Raw genomic sequence first — 21,453 nt, 5'->3', positions numbered from 1 at the left:
CAGCCATCTCAATTTGGCTCCCCCATTCCATCTCACTCTCTCTGGATATATCTCTCCAGTGGCGTCACATGGGGGGGGGGGGGGGGGGGAGTGGGACTGAGTTACTAGGGCCCAAGGTGGAGGGGCCTGTCTTTAGCACCAAGTGCCGCGCTGCGAGCTTGTATTTTGAAAAGTCGTGAAAATGTGTGCAAATCTTGGAATATATAATAAGATTTTTGCTTCTGGGGGGTCCCTGGAACTAAATATTTTGAGATGGGGGTCCGTGTGCAAATACATGTCATTTTGGGGGTCCTTCACATGAAAAGGTTTGAGCACCACTGACAGACATTTTTTTTTTTCACGATTTTTCAAAAATAGCAGATCTACAAGCCACAATTGAAAAATAGCAGATATACAAGCTTGTATATCTGCCATTTCTCAATAGTTAAAGCACAAAATAACGGGGGGGCCCGCAGTGAATCCTTGTACCCAGGGCCCAGGATTTTGGTGCGACACCCTTGTCTCTCTCTCTCTATCTCTATCTCTCTCTCTCTCTCTCTCTCTCTCTCTCTCTCTCTCTCTCTCTCTCTCTCTTCTCTCTCTCTCTTTCTCCCCCCCTAGTCTCTCCCTCCCTCTCTGCCTCCCACCTTCTCAATATCAGCTCTTTTCTCTTTCTCTCTCTCTCTCTCTCTCACGTCTCCAGAAGCACTGACCTGAAAAAGAAAAATTGACAGCAGAACAACGAGTAGGAGGGGATGGAGGGTGAATTCTTTCTTGGCGTGGCTTTTAATTCACTTGGCTGTGTTTCGGAGCTGTTTCAGCCTCTGCCAAAAAAAAAAAAACTGAGCTGCCACATCCCCAAATCCCAACTAATTTGAACTTTGTTGGCCTCTGCCTTCTCTCTCAGACCCGCACAGGGATATTTGGTGGCATTTACAGGGAAAATGTCTCACAGATCCTCGCCCTTATAGCAACAAAGCAGCCTGTTGACATCCACTATTGTGTTTTCGAGGCCACGGCACAATCCTTTTGCATTCTTCAACACAAGAGAAGTCATTTTTCCACAGAAACGTTTGAAGCAATGACGCGCGCACACACACACACACACACACAGACACGCGCACACACACACCACGCACATGCACGCACACACACACACGCACGCACGCACCCTTCGAGATCATCCATGCGTGACATTATAGCAACCTCGGTCACATGGCGGAGTGTGATAGTAAGAGATTGCCGTATGTTAATTAATTCACTCAATACGTCAATAGCTTCACTGGAATGGCAGGGCCATCCAGGATGCTTGCTGAGAAGTGAAAAGTGAAACAGTGACCTCCGTAGATCACAGCTGGTACTGCATCTTGGGCTCAGCACTCTTATCTTGTTCTTTCTCCCTATTCCTCCCTATCCCTGTCTGTCCATTTGCCAGTGGTATAAAGTAACTAAGTAGATTTACTTAAGTACTGTACTTAAGTACAATTTTGAGGTATTTGTACTTTACTTGAGTATCTCCAAATTTCCAATAATTTTACTTCTACTCCACTACATCTCAGATCCAAATATTGTACTTTTACTCCACTACATTTGAAAACTTTAGTTACTAGTTACTTTACAGATATAAATGATTATATTATAAAACATACATTAACCCACTTGAGCCCTATTTTATAGCTAGGCTATTTGAAAATAGCTGATGTACAAGCTCATGTACATGTGCGATGCGACGCGTTGTGAGCTTGTAGATCTGCTATTTTCAAACATTTTGTACTTTTACTTTTGGTGCTTTAAGTACATTTTGATGCCAACACTTTCATACTTTTACTCAAGAACATTTTGAATTACAGACTTTTACTTGTAACAGAGTATTTTCATATTGCAGTATTGATACTTTTACTTTAGTAAAAAATGTGAGTACTTTTTCCACCACTGTCCATTGCACACCTTTGCACTCTTGTGCACATTCCTGTATGTGCAATGCGCGCGCGCAACACACACACACACACACACACACACACACACACACACACACACACACACACACACACACACACACACACACACACACACACACACACACACACACACAACACACTCTCTCTTAGTTAGCATCTTGATTAATATGGTCCACTTTCTGTCAGTAGACTGGAAGCTAATGTGCACTGCGCTGCCTTCCCCAAGCAATTAGCAGAGGGGGGCTCCGCAGGGGGGGGTCCGTAGAGGGGGGGGGGGGGGGGCTCCGCCGCCGCTGGATTATCAACAACTAGACGCCTGCTGACGTGAGACCTGAAGCCTGCTGACTTATTCATATGTGTTTACTTTCAAAATCCCCATCCTGGCTCTGTGATTGGAGGGGAGGGGCTGCATCAGACTTGCCACGCAACAGTCAGAGTCTAGAGTCTGGTGGACCTAATCTGGGTTCCCAGAAGTTTTTCACTTTTTCGCCACTAGGGGCGCAGGGGGGGGGGGGGGGGCGGAGAGGTGGACCTGGCCATAGACAACTCATTACGTTGACGTAGTTACTCACTTTGACTGACAGATCCACTCAGTGGTCATCAGCGCATCAAAACATCGTCGGCAAGAACAGCAAATCCAAAGTCTTTTCCAGACAGAAATAAGTTCTGAGATAATGTTGATTTTAGATAAAACTTCGCTTAATGCAGCTTTTATTTGCGTTTTGTGAACTCGCTTCGGGTATGGGGACCGCCATGTTTGTTTTCAAAATGTGAGAGGTGACACCACCCTCTGACCGCGTGATTATTTATTGCACACGCGTTCTGGGCGGGAGAGGCGTTGATTATTGTCCACGACACTGCAAGCGGCGCGAAGGCCAGCGGACCTTGGTCCTGCTCTTCGCCCCCGAGCGCCGCAGGCGCGAGTGGCCGCGAAGAGCCGGCCGCGCGAGTTACGAAGCTGTGGTGAATGCAATCGTTATATTTATGCCAGGCCGTAAGGCCTGGGCAAGCGCACGATAACGCACCGCGCACCTCTGTGCGGTCCAAGCGGACAAAAAGGAGCGCTCCCTAGCGCCAGTTCAGCCAATCAAAAGCTTCCATGGGCGGGGTTTGCCCAGAACGCGTGTGCAATTCCAAATAACGCCCCTCTGACATCACTGAGATGTCAGGGGAACCACACTAACAGAATCCCTTTTATGCCCTTAAATCATGGAGATCCCTGATGTCATCAATATTAAGCCTATATCTAACAGGACTTCATATGGGAATGCCCATATATGAAGCCATATAGGCCAAGACAGATGGCCAGACAGCCCATATCTGTGGCTGGTTCTACAGACAGGGATCTCCATGTATGGGCATAAAAGGGATTGTATGTATGTTGTCAGATGTCATAGACGTCATAGGACTTTCACATAACGAATAACTGAGTAAGCGTGTTTGGGGTTTCAAAGCATATCTCCATATGTACATGGATCTCCATATATGGGTATCAGGGGTCTCCATATATGGGTAGCTTGTCAGATATACTGCACATCACTGGCCAGATGGCCAAGACATGGCGTGGCGCTTTTCACCCTTAGGCGTCTTACTGGTTTATGCTCTGTCATACGACGGTATCACGCACCGTAAATGGCCGATCTACAAGCTCAGACCGTGTCATGGATGCAACGTGTTGTAAACTTGTAGGTCGTCTTATTTATTTTCAGCGCCGTCATCGATAAAATACAAATCAGATCTTATGAGACAGGCAGGCATTGCCATGCCAACGGAGGGCGAAGACTAAAAGAGAAAGCCATGGTTCAATCATGGCAGATTATCACGGCGATAGAAGTGATTTGGGCCGGAACAAATGAATGAGCAGATCCATTTTGTCCATTTTCTGCCAAGTACTGTATCACTGTATCACTCAGGTCAGGACAGATATAGAAAATAAAATGTAATACAGACCTCACCACAGACACCTGGATCTATTATTAAAAGCCATCCCCTTGTGTTCAGGGAGTGTTTTGCTTTTGTCTGGGCTGGAGTCAGTGCACTGTGGGCCGGGCTGTGCGCCAGACCAGATCAATACATCTGACAGTCGTAACTGAGCTGACCTTTCACAGTGTGACTCAAACTGTATCCGATACCGCCGTACAATTGTTTAATTGATTCATATCATCCAACAGCCTGTTGGGGGATCTCTCAATGTCTCCGGCTGACACTGACTCTCACCCTCTCTCTCTCTCTCTCTCTCTCTCTCTCTCTCTCTCTCTCAGGGGTGTAGTTGTCAGGATTTAAAATGAAGCAAACACGGAACTGAAAGTTCCTATGATTGGCCCCTAGTTGCGCTGTTCTGGTACCAGAAGCAACATGTTCTCCATAGGATTCCATTCATTTCCCCCGAATTTGATTTTCTTACCGTAATAAACATTGTCATAAATACTTACCTAATATGGTTCCTGTCGCTAGTTTAAAGCCTCGTTTCTGCGTTTTGTGAAACTATGGATCAATTTATGTTATGTTTGATGTTAGAGCAGGGTATGCTGTAGGAGGGGCTTGCGATCATAGGCTTGTGATGATTCTTCTTCGTGTGCTTTATTTTCGGCAAGCTCAACACCACATTCTCCCCAAGTATCCCTGCGGTTGCACGTGACCGTTGGCAGCCGATAGCATTCGAGATGGTAGCATTTCTACCAATGAACGTTGATTTCTACAATGATGGCGGCACCCGTACACAGGGGTGTCCACACCAAATTCTGGGCCCTGGGTACAAGGATTCACTGTGGGCCCCCCATGTGCTTTAACTATGAAAAATAGCAGATATACAAGCTCACAGCACGTCACCGAGTGCCGCGCTGCAAGCTTGTAGATCTGCTATTTTGAAAAACCTACTGTATGTTTCTTTGTCAGTGGTGGTGCTCAAACCTTTTCATGTTAAGGACCCCAAAATGATATGTGTTTGGCCACGGAACCCCATCTCAAAATATTTAGTTCCAGGGACCCCCAGAAGCAAAATTTGAGTTACAAATGTCGCTTAAAAAAATACATAATATCCAAAGATTTGCACCAATTTTTGCACCCATCTTCAGCCCGGCACGCAGTGAGCTTGTATATCTGCTATTTTTCAATAGCTAAATAATTAAGGCCCCTCCACCTTGGGCCCTAGTAACTCAGTCCTACTTCCCCCCCCCCCCCCCCTTGTGACGCCCCTGCCTGTACAAGGGCCAAAAAAGCGTAATTTTCGCAGCATAGAAACCAATGGCTTCCCACTGTCCATATTATTTACAGTCTATGCTCTCTCTCTCTCTCTCCAGTGACCCCAACAAGCCCGTGCCGCAGGACACCAAGTTCATCCACACCAAGGCCAACCGCTTCGAGGAGGTGGCCTGGTCCAAGTACAACCCCCAGGACCAGCTGTACCTGCACATCGGCCTGAAGCCGCGCGTGCGTGACCACTACCGCGCCACCAAGGTGGCCTTCTGGAAGCACCTGGTGCCCCACCTCTACAACCTGCACGACATGTTCCACTACACCTCCACCACCACCAAGGTGCCTCCGCCCGAGACCACGCAGAACACGCTGTCGTCCGGCACCAAGCGGCCCGGCGGCAAGGACAGCAAGACGTCGTGGCCGCTCAACACCAAGCGGCCGCCCATGTCGCCGGCCTACAACAGCGAGGACAAGGTACAAATAAATATTCAGTTTGTTCCTGTGTCGATTCAATGCACACTGAATGCTGATGAGGGTCGGTCAGGGAGATAGTCTATACCTCATAATGTGCACTAGGGATGGGACGATTTGAAAATTTCATGACCACGATTATTGTGACCAAAAAAATCGCGATTTATGATATTATCGCGATAATCAAAATATCCCCGACATCCATTATCCTGGGGCGGAACATTTGCCAAAAAATAGCCGATCTACAAGCTCACAACTCGTTGCGTTGCGGCGCGTTGTGAGCTTGTAGATCGGCCATTTTTTGGAAAATAAATTTGGTAGAGTGTAAAAAAAAAAGACTATCAAATACGTATATTGTACGTACGTTTTACCAACAGAGCGTTTAAACGGTACCGGATAATATGTAGCTCGGCAAATAAAAGGTGAATTGATCCCAGTGCCCGCCGGAGGACGATTTCACCATAAATTAAATCGTGTTTTTTATCACGATAAACGGTAATATCGCTTATCGTCCCATTCCTAATGTGCACTCCATTGGTCTTTCCTATGCGGATGTACTTTCACGGTCAATGTGCCAATTTATTGCATAGCACTTTAATGCATGCACTTTTATGGTCAACGTGCACTTTATTACACTTTCAGAATGTATTTGCTGTTTTTATTGTATTGTATTGATGTATTGATGTCTATGCCGCTGTAATCCAATAGAGTGTATGCACGTGACATCATCATACCCGGAAGTTATGCGGGAACGCCAACTGAGTGGCAAAAAAAAATAATACTTTCTGGCCTTAAACAACGTTAAATTATGTTAAACTCACTTTGCCACTCCGTTTGCCACTTGATTTGCCATTCTCTTTATTCTTGCCCATACCCTCTACTTACACTTCGGGGACACTAAACAAACCAACCTTGAACTCTTGCAGGAGTCGTGGGACGAGGAGGAGGAGTCGGGCCCCCTGGTGGTGGAGAACCCGCGCGACTACAGCACGGAGCTGAGCGTGACCATCGCGGTGGGCGCCTCGCTGCTCTTCCTCAACGTGCTGGCATTCGCCGCCCTCTACTACCGCAAGGACAAGAGGCGGGGCCAGGACTCAAGGCACCACCACGGGGCCACCAGCCCGCAGCACCAGGTCAGTGTTCATTTCTTTCAGCAAATCCATATTCCCTCCTGATTGGCTACGATGGCCCTCTAAAGTTTGTGTATGCAACGTGACGGTCGATTATCTCCCGATTGCAGAGGCTTACTGGTTTTCGTCTAGTTTAGTCTTATTAGTCGACTAAATGTTTTGGGATTAGTCTATTTTAGTCTTCATATTTTAGGCTAAGTCTTTTAGGCTAAATATAACCACATTAACAGTATCAATCACACGGTCTGCTACTCTCTGTGCAAAACCAACAGATCTGAAAAGAACAGTTAAGTGCCATTCTCAAATGTAAAGATAAAAGAAAGATGTGTTTGGCTTTAATTTTCATTGCACAGTTACATACCAGTGTTATTGGTTTTTTACAGCCATTAGCCTTAGACTTAGATTTAGTCTTAGTCTTTTGAATAACACACATAATAGTATTCGTCTTTGTCTTCTGAAATAGTTTTAGTCTAGTTTAGTCTTATCGACAAAATATCAAAATCTTGTAGTCTTTTAGTCTTAGTCGACAAAATGAACACTGCACCAGGTAGGGATGTCAACGATTAATCGAAAATCAATTAATCGTTAAGAGTCGATTTTAATGTTTCAACATCGAGATTCTCGATTCTCGATTTGTTAACATTAAAATCGACTCTTAACAATCGATTATTCTACGGGGTAGAATAATCATTTTTTGCTAAAGGTCCATTCTTTCTGACAGTATGGACAGTATGGACTGTAAGCATCTTGACAGTATGTTCAAGATGCTGCCTCATGGAAAACGTCTACGCAGTCTCAAAGCTACTAGCAACAGACTGCAAAAGAGCTTCTTTCCACGAACAGTCAGGCACATGAACGAACTGTCAAAAAACGAAAAAGATCCAGGGAAAAGGGAATCGCTAGCACTTTTTACGTCTTATTATTATTATTTTTAGATGTGGTTTGCTGTTATTATATTGTTTTTTTTAATATACGACTGCATTGTCTGAAGGATCCCAAACAAAAACAAATTTTACTCTTATGTACCTGTACAAAAGACGTAACAATAAAGTACAACCTTGAACCTTGAACCTTGACATCCCTATACAGCGCCAGGCCACCGCCAACGACATCGGCCACCACGACCACCACCTCACCACGCCCGAGGAGGAGATCATGTCGCTGCAGATGAACCAGCAGACGCACCACGAGTGCCACGAGGCAGCGGGCAACGCCGGCAACGAGGGCGCGCTGCGGCTGGCCTCGCTGCCCGACTACACGCTCACGCTGCGCCGCTCGCCCGACGACATCCCCCTGATGACGCCCAACACCATCACCATGATCCCCAACTCCCTGGTGGGCATGCCCAACCTGCACCCCTACAACACCTTCACGGCCGGCTTCAACTCCACCGGCCTGCCGCACTCGCACTCCACCACCCGCGTATAGCTTTATAAGGAAGGGGCCAAGGAGGTTAGCCTAGCGGCCGCCGGAGAGGCGGAGGAGGCTAACTCCGTCGGTGGTGTCTGTGGTGGGCGGATGGACGAGAAACGAGAGAGAGCGGAGAGGATTGTGTTTTATAAATACCACAGGGAGAGGGGGAGGGATGGAGGGAGGGAGGGGAGGGCCGGGCTACGACGACGGGAAGGGCAGGAGGAAGAGTCGGATTAAACAACGGGGAGATTTAAATAGACTTTTACTACGAGGAGAGTCACTCTCTGTGGATGTCAAAGTTTGTGCAGAGCTGCCAAAATCCTTCCCCTTCGTCCCAACCTATAGGGAGGGAGGGGGGGAAACTTTCCGCAGTGGTTTTTTTCCCGTTCTTGTTTTCTTTTCTAAAATAATCATTTTAAAAGCCTTTTTAAAAGCAAGACAAGACTGACTGAGGAGAATATATCTACACGTTTGTTTTTTTTTCGTTTTTCCCTTCTTCTTGAATTCATAACGAAAACAAAGAAAAGTGCTTTTTATTTCCCATTCCCCCTCACCACTCGCTCCTCCTGCGGGAGACATACCCGAGAACAATGGCCTCTATACGTGAATACTCGCGCAATGTTTTTAATTGCTTTTTTTCGTGGGGGGAGGGGGAGGGAGGGTTTTGTTTTACGGTTCTATGCCTTACGGAAGCTTGTTTTTTGTTTAGTTTTTCCTATCATGATTTCTATTCTCTGAGACTATATATTCCTGAGTGGGAGGTGTTGTTTTACGCCGACTTAGAACTCAACGATGAGAGACTAAATCCTGGCTGGGGGAACCTTGACATGCAGATGTGGAGATTTTTAAAAACCCATTTTTGGGCAAACCCTTTTTTTTCTTTTTTGCGCTGCCTAGCCGCCACACAAATGGTGTCATCTTTTTATTTTTTGTATTTCTTTTGCTGGTATGGAAATGATTTGTTTTGGGACCGCGACTCTTTTTGCCACGAGATCGGAAGGCCGAGATTATAAAAACTATGTTACTGTGATTGTTTGTTTTTTTTTGTTAAAAAGGGAAGAAGGAAAAAGAAAAAAAGAAGAAGTGCATCTTTTACAGCCAATTTTATCTGTTTAAAAAGCTATCTGATATTATCTCCACAAAAGTGTGCACGACACGTACCACACGCTGCTTAGAGCACCTGTGTGTTTGTGTGTGTGTGCGTGCATGTGAACATGGTTTCCGGCGGCGCACCCACGCGTGGTTACGACGACGAGACTCCAGATATACAAAAAGGGACGGAGGCAGATTGTCTTGAACGTGAGAAAGACGAAGCAGTTGTGGGTGTGCGGGTGTGTGGGTGCGTGCGTGCGTGAGTGCGTGAGCGAGTGTGTGCGTGTGTGTGTGTGTCCGTGCACCTGTTTTGTTTTGGGTTCATTCGTTGGGGTGTACAATGTGGCAGGTTGGGGGGCGGGTTTTATCTACACAAGTCATGTCGTTAATTTGGGGTTTTCACCAACGCCACCATCATCATCATCACACAGTGTATCTGCTGCGTTTCTGGGTGTCCGTCTTTGCGAAATAGCACTTTTTTGGTTATTTTAAAGAAAAAGTTATATATATATGTCTAATTTTTTTGCTTAAAGATTACGAAAAATAAAAAATCTATTATTTTATGTGTAAGAAGAAGAGATGAAAAAAAAACGAGAATAGCTAAAGATTCAAGCAAACTAACTGACATGATTCCATTGACTTTGTATAAGAGTTCCTCTTATGAGAAGCAGAGAGTGGCCTGTTTGCACTGAATCACCCGACATCAGTGCACACTTGTATTTCTTTGAATATATATATAAATATGGGCGTACATACATATATGTATAGGGCTTCTATGGAGATATCGCTACCGCTTATGATGACAGGTCGACTGTACTGTTTGGGGGTCACACTGAAAAAAAAAAGCAACCAACGCGAATAAAAGTAATTTCTATGTAATGTTGTCCTCGTTCACAACAACATCCCCGAGTCCAAGACCAACTCTTGGTGTCTTTGTAAGAGCTCTATATGTATATTTATGTATAAATATATTTAATATTTATTTATGTATACCAGATGCATACATGCTGATTGTGCCATGTGCCAAATTAAAACTGTAAAAATGATGAAGAGGATTGGATTCTCTCAACTTTTTTTCTTCCTCCCGCTGGTGAGCACAGTTTGTTTGTTTTTCTTCACATTTTACAGTTTCTCTTTCAAGAAAGGAACAGAAAAAAAACACTTGCGTTCATGTCTCCTAAAGGATTTCCTGTCTGCTCTGCACTCCTTTCTCTCTCTCTCTCTTTCTCTCTCTCTCTCTCTCTCTCTCTCTCTCTCTGTCTGTCTGTGTCCAGGGACGTGCTGGGCCCCTGATTCAGCCCGGGAAAAAGAGTTGTAGAGGTGCTATAGAGAGAGATGTCTCTCTATAGCGCTGCTGCTACTCAAAGATTTGCCATTTCAGATCATGACAAGTGACAAGCCAGTGGGCCAATTACTGTACATGAGTTATATTTTGTCGTTGTCGGGTGGAAACCTTGTATGTCCAAAACCGTTTGTTTTGTATTTATCATTTTAAAAATGATTTAAACTAGTGAAAACAGCCGATCTACAAGCACACAACGCCTCGCACCGCGAGGCGTTGTGTGCTTTGCTCTGCGACAAAATGTATACATTTGAAACTTGGGGATACAAGGTTTCTGCCCGACAGTGATGATTTACTTTGTTGGCCGCCCAGCCCCCAAAATGGAACGAAGGCCGACATTTTATTTTTCATTTTTTCCTAATGGCCGGCCTGGACCGGCCGGGAATGAACCGGCCGTTCGGGAGTTGTCCCGCTTTTCCAAATGGCCAGCACGTCCCTGTATGTGTCTGTCTTTCTGCATCTCTCTCTCTCCCCCCCTCTCTCTTTAACTCTCTAAAAAACCCTTTGAGAAGAACAGGCTAACAGCTTGGGGGTCTATCGTCCATGTGCAACATTTCACTCTTAATTCATGCAAAGTTGTTCATGCAGCGATGTGAGATTGTGCAGAGATAGGCTCGATGGTGCACATACTTTAAGTTACATATAATATAAGTAAACTAACTACATCTACTTAAAGTACTGTACTTTAAAAACATCTTGGAGGTACTTTTACTTTACTTGAGTATGTCTCAGAGGCAAATATTGCATACTTTTTACTCCACTACAATGAAATCTCAAGCTACTTTGCATTACGAAACAATTATTGACCACTTCAACCGTATTTTATACTTACGTTTTCAAAGTTAGCAGATCTACAAGCTCACAGTGCGTCGCAATGTGACGCGTTTGTGAGCTTGCCATTTCCCAAACATTTTTTGTTTTTGTACTTTTACTTTTGGTACTTTAAGTACATGCCAATACCTTTGTACTTTCACTCAAGTACATTTTATGTGTAAAAGAGTATTTCTACATTAAGGTATTTACTTAAAAAACGGGAAAGCATCCTTGTCATGTCCGTTTTTTGCGCTGGTTACTCAAAAATAGCAGATATACAAGCTCGCAGCGAATCACTTCACGGTGTGCTGTGAGCTTGTGCATCTGCAATTTTTTTTACATTTTGGGAAAAATCTTGAAAGTGTGAGAACCAGGGGTCATCGCCATGCTGGCTTGTGGTGGACATTTTTGTCAAAATTCTTTATTTTTTTGCCACAGACATACAAAATGAGTGGACATTATTCCCTGAAACACAAAGAGCTATCCCTGAATGACCCTAACAGGTCTGTAACTCAGACTGACACCATGGACTGCTGGAAGAAGACCACGCGTGATGAGGGTGGCAGGGCTTTCTTCAAGGGAGCCTGGTCTAATGTGCTCAGAGGCATGGGCGGTGCTTTCATGCTGGTCTTGTATGAAGAGCAGAAGAAGGTCATCTACTGTAGATTGTTTTGGCTAGGGCTGTCACGATATGACATTTTACATGACGATTAATTGTCACTCAAATAATTGGCGATTAACGATTTAATTGTGTTTTTGTCGTTGATAATTACATTTCTGTTTGGCTTTTAGGCTTTGAAGTTGTACATGGTAGATATGACACATAACCTAAATATACAAAGAAATTACGACATATTTGACAACTTACTACTTAAAAAATAACTTTGATAGTGGAAATAGCCGATCTACAAGCTCACAACGCGTCGCGATGCGACGCGTTGTGAGCTTGTAGATCTGCTATTTCCACTATTTCGGACATTTTTCAACATTCACGATTATGACGATTATGACAAAATAATTGCGATAATGTCAAATAATCACGATTAGACGATTATGTAATAATTGTGACAGCCCTAGTCTTGGATGTTCCTGCTCTAAGAGTTAAGGGGGTCCCCGCAAATAAAACATTTGAGGACTAGTGGACTCGTAATGTGCCATAGCGTCGTTATAAATCAGTGTCATACATATTCTGATGAAAACCGGGAGACGTGACATTCAGTAATGGAGTCTTATGATCAAATATAAGAACATTATAACGGTGTGTAAAAAGTCTTTGCCACAGACATATTGATGAAGAACTGGGTACTAAACGTGGTACTAAAAGGTATCCAATCCAGAGTAGTTCTGAGCTGGGCCAAACACTTCATAATGACTGATCACTCACTGACTTTTCATTTAGACCACCAGGGGATATAGTTGTAATACATGACAATAGATTATATTGTTTTATAATCACTGTTATCTATCTAATCTATTATAGTGTATTAGATTACACTATAAAGTATTAATATATTAATACTTTATAGTGTATCATAATCACAGTTATAATTCATTATTATAATTAGGATAGTTGTAATTTATATTGTAGGTATAATCACAGTTAAAAGGGTAAATTTGTTTAAGGGTACTTTTGTGTAATGGAAAATGTAGATATTTTTATGTGGTGCGGTGTGGTGTGGTTTGATTGATTGAAGACTTTATTAGAAGTTTGCATAGGAAAAGGTACAGTTTCATGACGGTACAGTTCACTGGTACAAGGTCTACTAAAGGGAGATCCATGAAAAGACTAATCTTATTTCCACAGGAAACCATTAAAGTATCTCATATAACATTGAATGACAGACAAATAGAACACAGTACTATGCAGTAGATAAAGAAAATAAATTGAGAGAACAAAAAAAAGAAAACAGTAAGTCTAAACAAACAGTGTCGTGTAGTGTGGCGTTAAAGCTGCAGTCGAAAAGGGGCTAAAAGCTCAAAACCTTTTGCTACGTTTGTGTGACAGAATGACAAAGTAGGGCAATGCGGTTAACATACAGAGATAAGAGGTCTCGGGAGTGAGTGTAATAGTGGTCCTCCCTCTCCATCATCAAAGTTACCCACCACTGTCCTAATAGTAGCTAAAACACGTGCGGATCCGGGACAATGCAAGCAGCCTCTCTGCTGGGGTTATGGTGCAGTGTAGTAATGACAGAACCCGACTACTGCTCCTAACTCAGCGCTCCATCTATACTCTCGGACTACGTTGCTCATGAGGGCACCAGACATTTCCTTATGAATCACCTGCAGTATCTCTGGCACCGCTTAATGACTGGAGACGCGGCCGAGCGGCACAGTACACTGTAGCGGTCAGCTCATCGCTCGTCCATGCCGCTAGCGCGGAGAGGGAGAGAGAGAGAGAGAGAGAGAGAGAGAGAGAGAGAGAGAGAGAGAGAGAACAGGGGTGTCGCACCAAATTCTGGGCCCTGGGTACAAGGATTCCCTGTTCTTCATAGGGGGAGGAGGTTTAACCCATTTAGACTGCATTAGTACGCATTATTGTGTGCTTTAACTATTGAAAAATAGCAGCTATAGAAGCTCACATCTCGGCACCGAGTGCCACTTATTCATGTGAAGGACCCCCAAAATGATATGTATTTGGCCACGGACCCCCATCTCAAAATATTTAGTTCCAGGGACCCCCCCAGAAGCAAAATTTGAGTTAGAAATGTCTTTGAATACATATATTCAAAGATTTGCATACCTTTTCATGATTTTTCAAAAATTAGAAGATCTACAAGCTCGCATTGAAAAATAGCAAATATACAAGCTTGTATCTGCTATTTTTCAATAGTTAAAAGTATAACATAATTAACACCTTCTAAGCCAAGGGGAGCCCCTTAATGTTAAAACCGTACTATATCGCACATCCCCCCAGGGACTCTCAGCCACGTCGTACATTCCCGGACTTTGTCTTTAAAACCGGAATAAAAGCTTTTGATCCGAAAATCGGCGATCGTCTAACCTTCCCTAGTCACCACTCGTGCACTGATAGCTCATGCAGACCGTGCATGAAGCAGAGGTGACGTCAGCGCCTCTCCTTCCACCCATCCGTTTACTGTCTACACACTCGAGCTCCTCCTGCAGCCATGCTTGGGGCTATGCTAGCGAAACTTTTCAGTTCTGTTCTTCAGTCACACATGGACTATTTGCGGGGACATTTACGTGAAAGGATCGCGCACGCGAAACGCACGGGGACATCGACGATCGGCCAAAACCCCCATTCTATCCCAACGGAAATCGAGAAAATCATGGTGAGTTACTGGCCTGGGGGAAAAAAAAAAAGAAAAAACAGCGGCGCTGTTCAAGATGGAGGGGCTGCGGGGTCATGTTTATAAACATAATATTATGTCTCAGATCACAATACAATAATAGAAATGTCACGGCTAATCTACCAACCACCATTCTATTTCGGACGTCAAGGTGTTAAGGCCCCTCCACCTTGGGCCCTATAGTAACTCAGTCCCACTTTTCCCCCCCTTGTGACGCCCCTGAGAGAGAGAGAGAGAGAGAGAGAGAGAGAGAGAGAGAGAGAGAGAGAGAGAGAGAGAGAGAGACAGAGAGAGAGAGAGAGAGAGAGAGAGAGAGAGACAGAGGAGAGAGAGAGAGAGAGAGAGAGAGAGAGAGAGAGAGAGAGAGACAGAGAGAGAGAGAGAGAGAGAGAGAGAGAGAGAGAGAGGGTTATTTGAGGGGAAGTGCTGAGCGTTCCACTGATCTTTATACAGTATGAGTCACCTCTCTCGCTCTCTCTCGTTCGCCCTGCCATATATGGGCCTCACATCCTGATCAACCGCTCTCTCTCTCTCTCCACTTGAATCATCATCTCTGAAGTCCAATTCATCCTTCATGGTACGACTGCTACGACATGCACGCTGCTCAGGGGAAAAATAACAGATCTTCATCTAAATGACCCCCGACGCGTTATTTTTGTATTATTTACTCGAAAAGTCCGCTATGTTGTTCAGTCAGCAGTTATATATTATTCTCGCCGAGTTTATCATAAAGTGGTATTGACCACGGGTCCTGTTATGACTGTGTGTCTGAGTGGAATATAAACATCTGACAAACTCAGAAAACTCAAATACATCACTGTTGCTGTATATACAGTACTCTATGCTGAAAATCTGCCCCCAATTGCCAGAGAAAATATTCTGCATTTCTTTCATTTCTTTCTGCAAACTGTGGATGTTTTTTCTTTTTTTTGAAGAATGCAGACCTTGTCGGTTCAATAAACCAATGCAGGCACGCCAGCAGAAGCAGTTGAAGAGTGTGTGTGTGTGTGTGTGTGTGTGTGTGTGTGTGTGTGTGTGTGTGTGTGTGTGTGTGTGTGTGTGTGTGTGTGTGTGTGTGTGTGGAGAATGTTCGAGCCAGGGAGGTGCAGAGAATTAGAGAGGCAGGGGCTGATATTTCTAACAGGGCCTTTTTGTGAAAACATCGGTGCATGATACCACACTGAACTAAGCATAATCATGTCAATACTGGAGATGTCGTGTACGGCATGGATTTCTACACAGAGAGGGCAATTCTTTCAACATAAGATGCTGCATTCAAGTTCAGGAGAGTTTGGACAAGGCAATTCTCTTGAATGCTGCCTTCAGGCATGGCATGGAGAGGGCACTTTTTACAGATGGATAAAAGGGCAAGGGCTCTGTGTGTGCACGTGTCCGACCGTGCACATGTCCAAGCGGTGTGATGGTGGTGTCGACTCAGCGTCATCTGAGTTGCATACCAATGGGAATGGCATATTATTTTCTATAGCTCCACTCCAAGTACTTGGAGGCCACTCTGTGACGTTAGTGCTATTACAATTAAAAATTATAATTGAGATAATGTAGACCCATATGCTTGACATAATTTGGCCCTTGGGGGAAACCCTCATCTAACTATTAATTTAGCTATTCATTTAGTGAATGTCTGTCACATCATACTCTGACGTCATACTGAAATCACAGACTGGCCTGGACACGGAACACCATGTATGGGCATAAAGATCTGCCCAACGGGCACTCCAACATGGAACACCATATATGGGTTCATACACATGCATACATTCACTGTATCCATGAATTAACTATTTCTTTATTTTCAATAGTCGTCTACAACTGTACATCCATTACAAGACTATCTTGTAAGACCCCAAAACACATAAAATATAACATTCTCAACCAACGCTGCATTGGTAAACAGTTCATCGAAAGAGACAAAATATGTCACATCATGTATATTCTCTTTGTGCTCTCATCTGATTCTCTTATAGTCTGAAAATGCAAATAGCTTGTGTTCAAAGAACCATTTGAATTTATCTGTAAAGCATCACTTAGGCTAACCAAATCAAAAATTAGGGTTTGACACTCGTTCAATATTGTTAAACGATAGCTAAATGCCGATAAAACACAAGGTTATTGCTTTCATTGTGTTCACATTATTTACAAAGCCAGTCTAAACCCCCCGGGAACGGTCAATCTCAAGGTGCAAGATCACAGACACAAGCTGGGCACATAAGGATCTTTGTCTTTTTATTCTATTTTATTATCACAGAGCACAAGCATATTTTTCACAAGAGAAGAATATGTTCATAGATAAAACTTTATTGATCCCGCAGGGGAAATCCAGTCGCCAGTCTGCTTTTTATCATGCTGAGTTTGCTTTATACAATTTGTCCCCTGACCTTTTTTTTCTGATGAGAAACAAACAGGATTCGTTTAACCAAGGAAGTGTCTGCAGTATTGTGCAGTTTTGTCAGCGTGGGTTTGGGTTGTATTGTACTGTGTGGATCAAGAAAGCACCTGTCCTGTATTCACTTTATCAACAGGATTTACAGGACACAGTATTACTATTTACTATTAACATAATGATTTGTATGTTAAAAAGTGCCAAGTCAAAAGGAGGATGTGTGGGTAACTACAATACTTCTGTATGTATCTTTTTTTTCCTTTTATATATATATATCATTTTTATCCCATGATTTTGTAACCAATTTTTTCACCCAGTGCCAATTACCTAAACTATGTAATCCTGGGCTCTGCTCTCCCTCTGCCTCGCCTGGGGAGACAACTGACTGACCTCATGCTTCCTTCAATGCATGTGTCCGTGGAAGGAACACGTTATTCCAACCAGTTCCTTTCCCCTCCATCAGGCGCCCCGGCTGACCAGGGGGAGGCATTATTGAGACCAGGATTACTGCATGTTTTTGTGAGGGTATCTATCTACCCTAGGAGACACGGGGAGAACATGCAAACTCCACACAGACTTCTGTACGTATCTAAGCACATACTACGTAGCCTACATACATACTGTACATCCCTTTTCTCATTTTGAAGATGATTAACTCTCCCTGCCAAGCTCGAGTTTCCCGAGTTATATCCTATGTCTTTCCCAGCCAAGGCTGAGTATCCCGAGTTGTATATAAAAGTTAAAAACGTCTTACTTCCGGTTTCGGCCGTGATCACGTACCGGAAATGCATGTTCGACCCCAGAACAACTCGATCTTTCAACCCTTGGCAGCCACGTTTGTTTACATATGAAGAAAACATTTTGGCCTTTATTTCTCATGAATGCCTGAACGGATTTCCAAGCGGATGTATTGTGCACATTAAAAGGTATATTGAAAATGGTGGCATGGAAAGACAGGTCGCCATTTTTGGTGGCAGGGAATGTGTTTAAAACTTATGATGAGCTCATAACAGAGCTGTATCTCTCTGGACTATCCATCAAGAATGTTCATGTGTGTATTACAAAAAGCCCATAAAGTGCACCTACAGATTAGTCTAGTGCTAGGCTATGATGTATGTAGAGCCTCTTTATATCATTGATTTGAATAATCAATCATTGCACTTTTATAGTGTGCGCCGACAGTTTTTTGTCAAGTAGCCCATCTTAGTACTCCTATCTCGATTTGAATTGCTAATTGCGAATGCATCCCTTTCTTCTATTCATAAAATAGACATTAAAGTTGTACCATGTAACTTTTTTTATAAAACAAATCTTAAAATTGTCCTAACTGTTAAATCGCTAAAGTTTTAGAACACCCACTCCGTTATTTTCAGCTTCTGAAGCCTTCTCTTTATATGTTTTCTATGATCCTGGCCGTGGACCGGATTTCGCGCCAAAATGACGTAATCTGCATCATCTGTATACGTTGTGTATACGTTGCCCAATCACATCGCCGATCATGCACACATGGTACACTACCGGCCAATCACAGCGCATCTTGAAGTGGGGTCGCCATATTTGTAGTCGCCCGTGTGTCTCTTTACTCAAAAGGTAATCTCGCCTACCAGGCCTGAACGCACAGGAACCAGGGACCCCTCTAAAGATAGCTCTCGGCGTTGTGGAGGCAGACGCGGGGGTGTGAAGGTACGAAAAACGGGCGAAAGACGCGAACGCGACCGCGGTTTGCTATAGGGCTACTGACCACTAGTTGAGCATCTTACACAGTATAGCTTTAAGAACCCTTTCTTTTTTCTCCAGTCCTATTAAATGTACAGTGGACTGCAGTGCTACCTAATAGTAGCCTAGTCGTGGTGTTCACGCTCTGTTGCCGTGCGTTTCAGCTGCATGCTTCAAAATATACTTCTCCCATTTAAACTGATTAAATGAGATCATAGTTACCAGTGGTGGACAGTAACAAACTACTTCAGCATACTGTAGCCTATACTTAAGTATAGGCAAGTTTATATATTCTGTATAGTATTTTTGACTACACTGCATTTCTAGGAAGGAAAAAAGTAGGCTTACATTAAATACAGTAAGCCCTATTTCAAATATAGTGAAAATAGCTGCTCTACAAGCTCACAACTCGCTAAGCAAGCATTGTGAGCTTGTAAATCTGCTATAGAGGGTATGCGCATGCATAGTGGCAAATCGAGTGGCAAAGTGAGTGGCCAAGTGACATCATTTAACGTCGATTAATACAATCAAATAGGACTTTTCTGTATGGATGTATGGGCTGTCAAGGCCAGAAAGTATATTTTGTTGCCACTCAGTAGGCATTCCCGCATAACTTCCAGGTATGATGATGATATCATGCGCATACCATCTATTGCCACTATTATTGATCTTGTTTTGTACTTTGTACTTTGTTGAAGCATTTGACTGAGCAACTTAAAGGGGAACTCCACCACTTTTCAACCTATGTTCATATAATTGGTCCTCACTCAAAAAAGAGCTTTTTTTTTTTTTTTTTTTTCTCAGAGGAGGGCTGTGGGCAGGTCAGAAACCCATCGTCTTGTGACATCATCGATTGCCAATCCAGCTTATAGAAACTGCAGGCTTTCTATTCCTGAAACGTTGCAATTTTAAAGTGGAAGCCATTGTTCTCGCGATAATAAAAATCTAAATACTTTTTTCAAAAATATTGATTAAAATATTTTTTGGGAAAATGAGGATGTCACAAGACGATGGATTCTGAACTTCCCACAGCACTCCTAGGAGACTTGGACTGAGTAGAAAAAAAAATTGATATTTTATCATGAACATTAGTGAGGTCCTATTATATGAAGACAGGTTGAAAAGTGGTGAACTACTCCTTTAAGTTATATTTAACCTGGGGTATACACCTATACGTGTACACATACATATATTTGACTAAAGTATGAAGTACTTTGTCCACCCTGGATGTTACACTATCGGAGTGAACAGCCATGGCTTCTGGGTGTTGCTTGTCTTCCTCCAAACCAGATGTCCCATGCAATCATCATCATCATCATCATCATCATCATCATCATCATCACCACCACCATCACCACAATAATTATGTTCAGCTTGTATTGGGCATATTGAACTAACGAGGCGTCCAAACCTCATATGAACATTTCTAGATGCAGATCATGCCATGTGGAAACTAATCCGACTTGTGTAGTCTCAAGCAGTGGTGTAAAGTAACAAAGTACATGTTTTTTGGATTCATGCTTGAGTTTTCTACATTTATCAGGACTTTCACTGTTACTCCACTACATTTAAACAACATTTTGATACTATTACTCCACTACGTTGAAAGTGGACCCGTCGTTAGTTCAATATCTACTGTGTCTGTCCGCATGCTGACATCACTGATACTAAAACAGCGTCTCCGTCATGGTAACATCCGCATGCTGAAACAATAATGCCCGACATCACTGACTGACATCACTACTACAGTGCCCAAATTTGGAGACGACATCACAGACTGGCCTGGACACGGAACACCATATAGGCATAAAAGAGAGCCAGACAGAGATAAGAGATCTCCATATAATGTATGGGCATGAAAGGGACACAGACAGACAGACGGCTACAACGGGTATTTCACAACTGGACGACAATGGTGACTGTTCTGCCCAACCGGCACTGGTCTGGGTTCTCCAATATTACTTCTGGGACTCCTCAGGGGCACATAACTAGTACTCAATAAAACCTGAACATAATTATTGTGGTGATGATGATGATGATGATGATGATGGGGCATCTGGTTTAGGGCAAGACGGACAACACCCGGGTGCCATGGCTGGAGGTTTTCATTCGACATTCAACGTATCCATCCATGATGGATGGCAGAGACTTTAAATGCCAACATCTTTCTCCGGACACCACGCTGGAAATGTACAACTCAGCGCTGCGGAAAGGAAAGACTTGTTTGGGTCAGCGTGTGTGGGCCAGAAGAAATGTTTAAACTCCTCAGACTGCAAAATAAGTATATATAAGGGGTCAGCATTAGGCAGCACTGATGCGAGGCGTGGACAAGGATCTAGGGCAGTGGTTCTCAATCTGTGGGTCGGGACCCCCAGAGGGGGTCCCCAAAATATTTTGGGGGGTCCCCAGATGAGTAACTTAATGTCCAAAATTGTTTTCCTCACTCAACAGTAAACAAACCAACAAAGTTTAAGTGTGTAGAGGATATATGCACATTAAGTGACAATTTAAGGACTTTTAATACTCTGAAAAGACAAATTAAACATTGGTCAAATTGTCAAATATATGAGGAAGAAATTGTCAAATATATGAGGCAGAAATTGTCAAATATATGACGCAGAAATTGTGAAAA

General features: G+C 43.4%; 1 protein-coding gene across 1 annotated transcript in view; it reads left to right on the top strand.

Annotated features, from left to right (window-relative positions):
- Window positions 1–8,161, top strand: part of nlgn3a (neuroligin 3a) — a gene marked incomplete at both ends in the record, with an annotated part of 145,916 nt that extends 137,755 nt beyond the window's left edge. Inside the window, 3 exons of the mRNA XM_080746551.1 lie at window positions 5,237–5,606; window positions 6,530–6,736; window positions 7,823–8,161. Of these exons, the coding sequence (XP_080602677.1) occupies window positions 5,237–5,606; window positions 6,530–6,736; window positions 7,823–8,161 (916 nt within the window). The remainder of the gene's footprint in view (window positions 1–5,236; window positions 5,607–6,529; window positions 6,737–7,822) is intronic.
- Window positions 8,162–21,453: the final 13,292 nt, after the last annotated feature.

The sequence above is a fragment of the Nannobrachium achirus genome (assembly GCF_963921795.1).
Source record: "Nannobrachium achirus genome assembly, chromosome: 17".
Lineage (NCBI taxonomy): Eukaryota > Metazoa > Chordata > Actinopteri > Myctophiformes > Myctophidae > Nannobrachium > Nannobrachium achirus.
The sequence above is the reverse complement of the archived record's forward strand: the minus strand, read 5'-3'. Positions and strand labels throughout refer to the sequence as shown.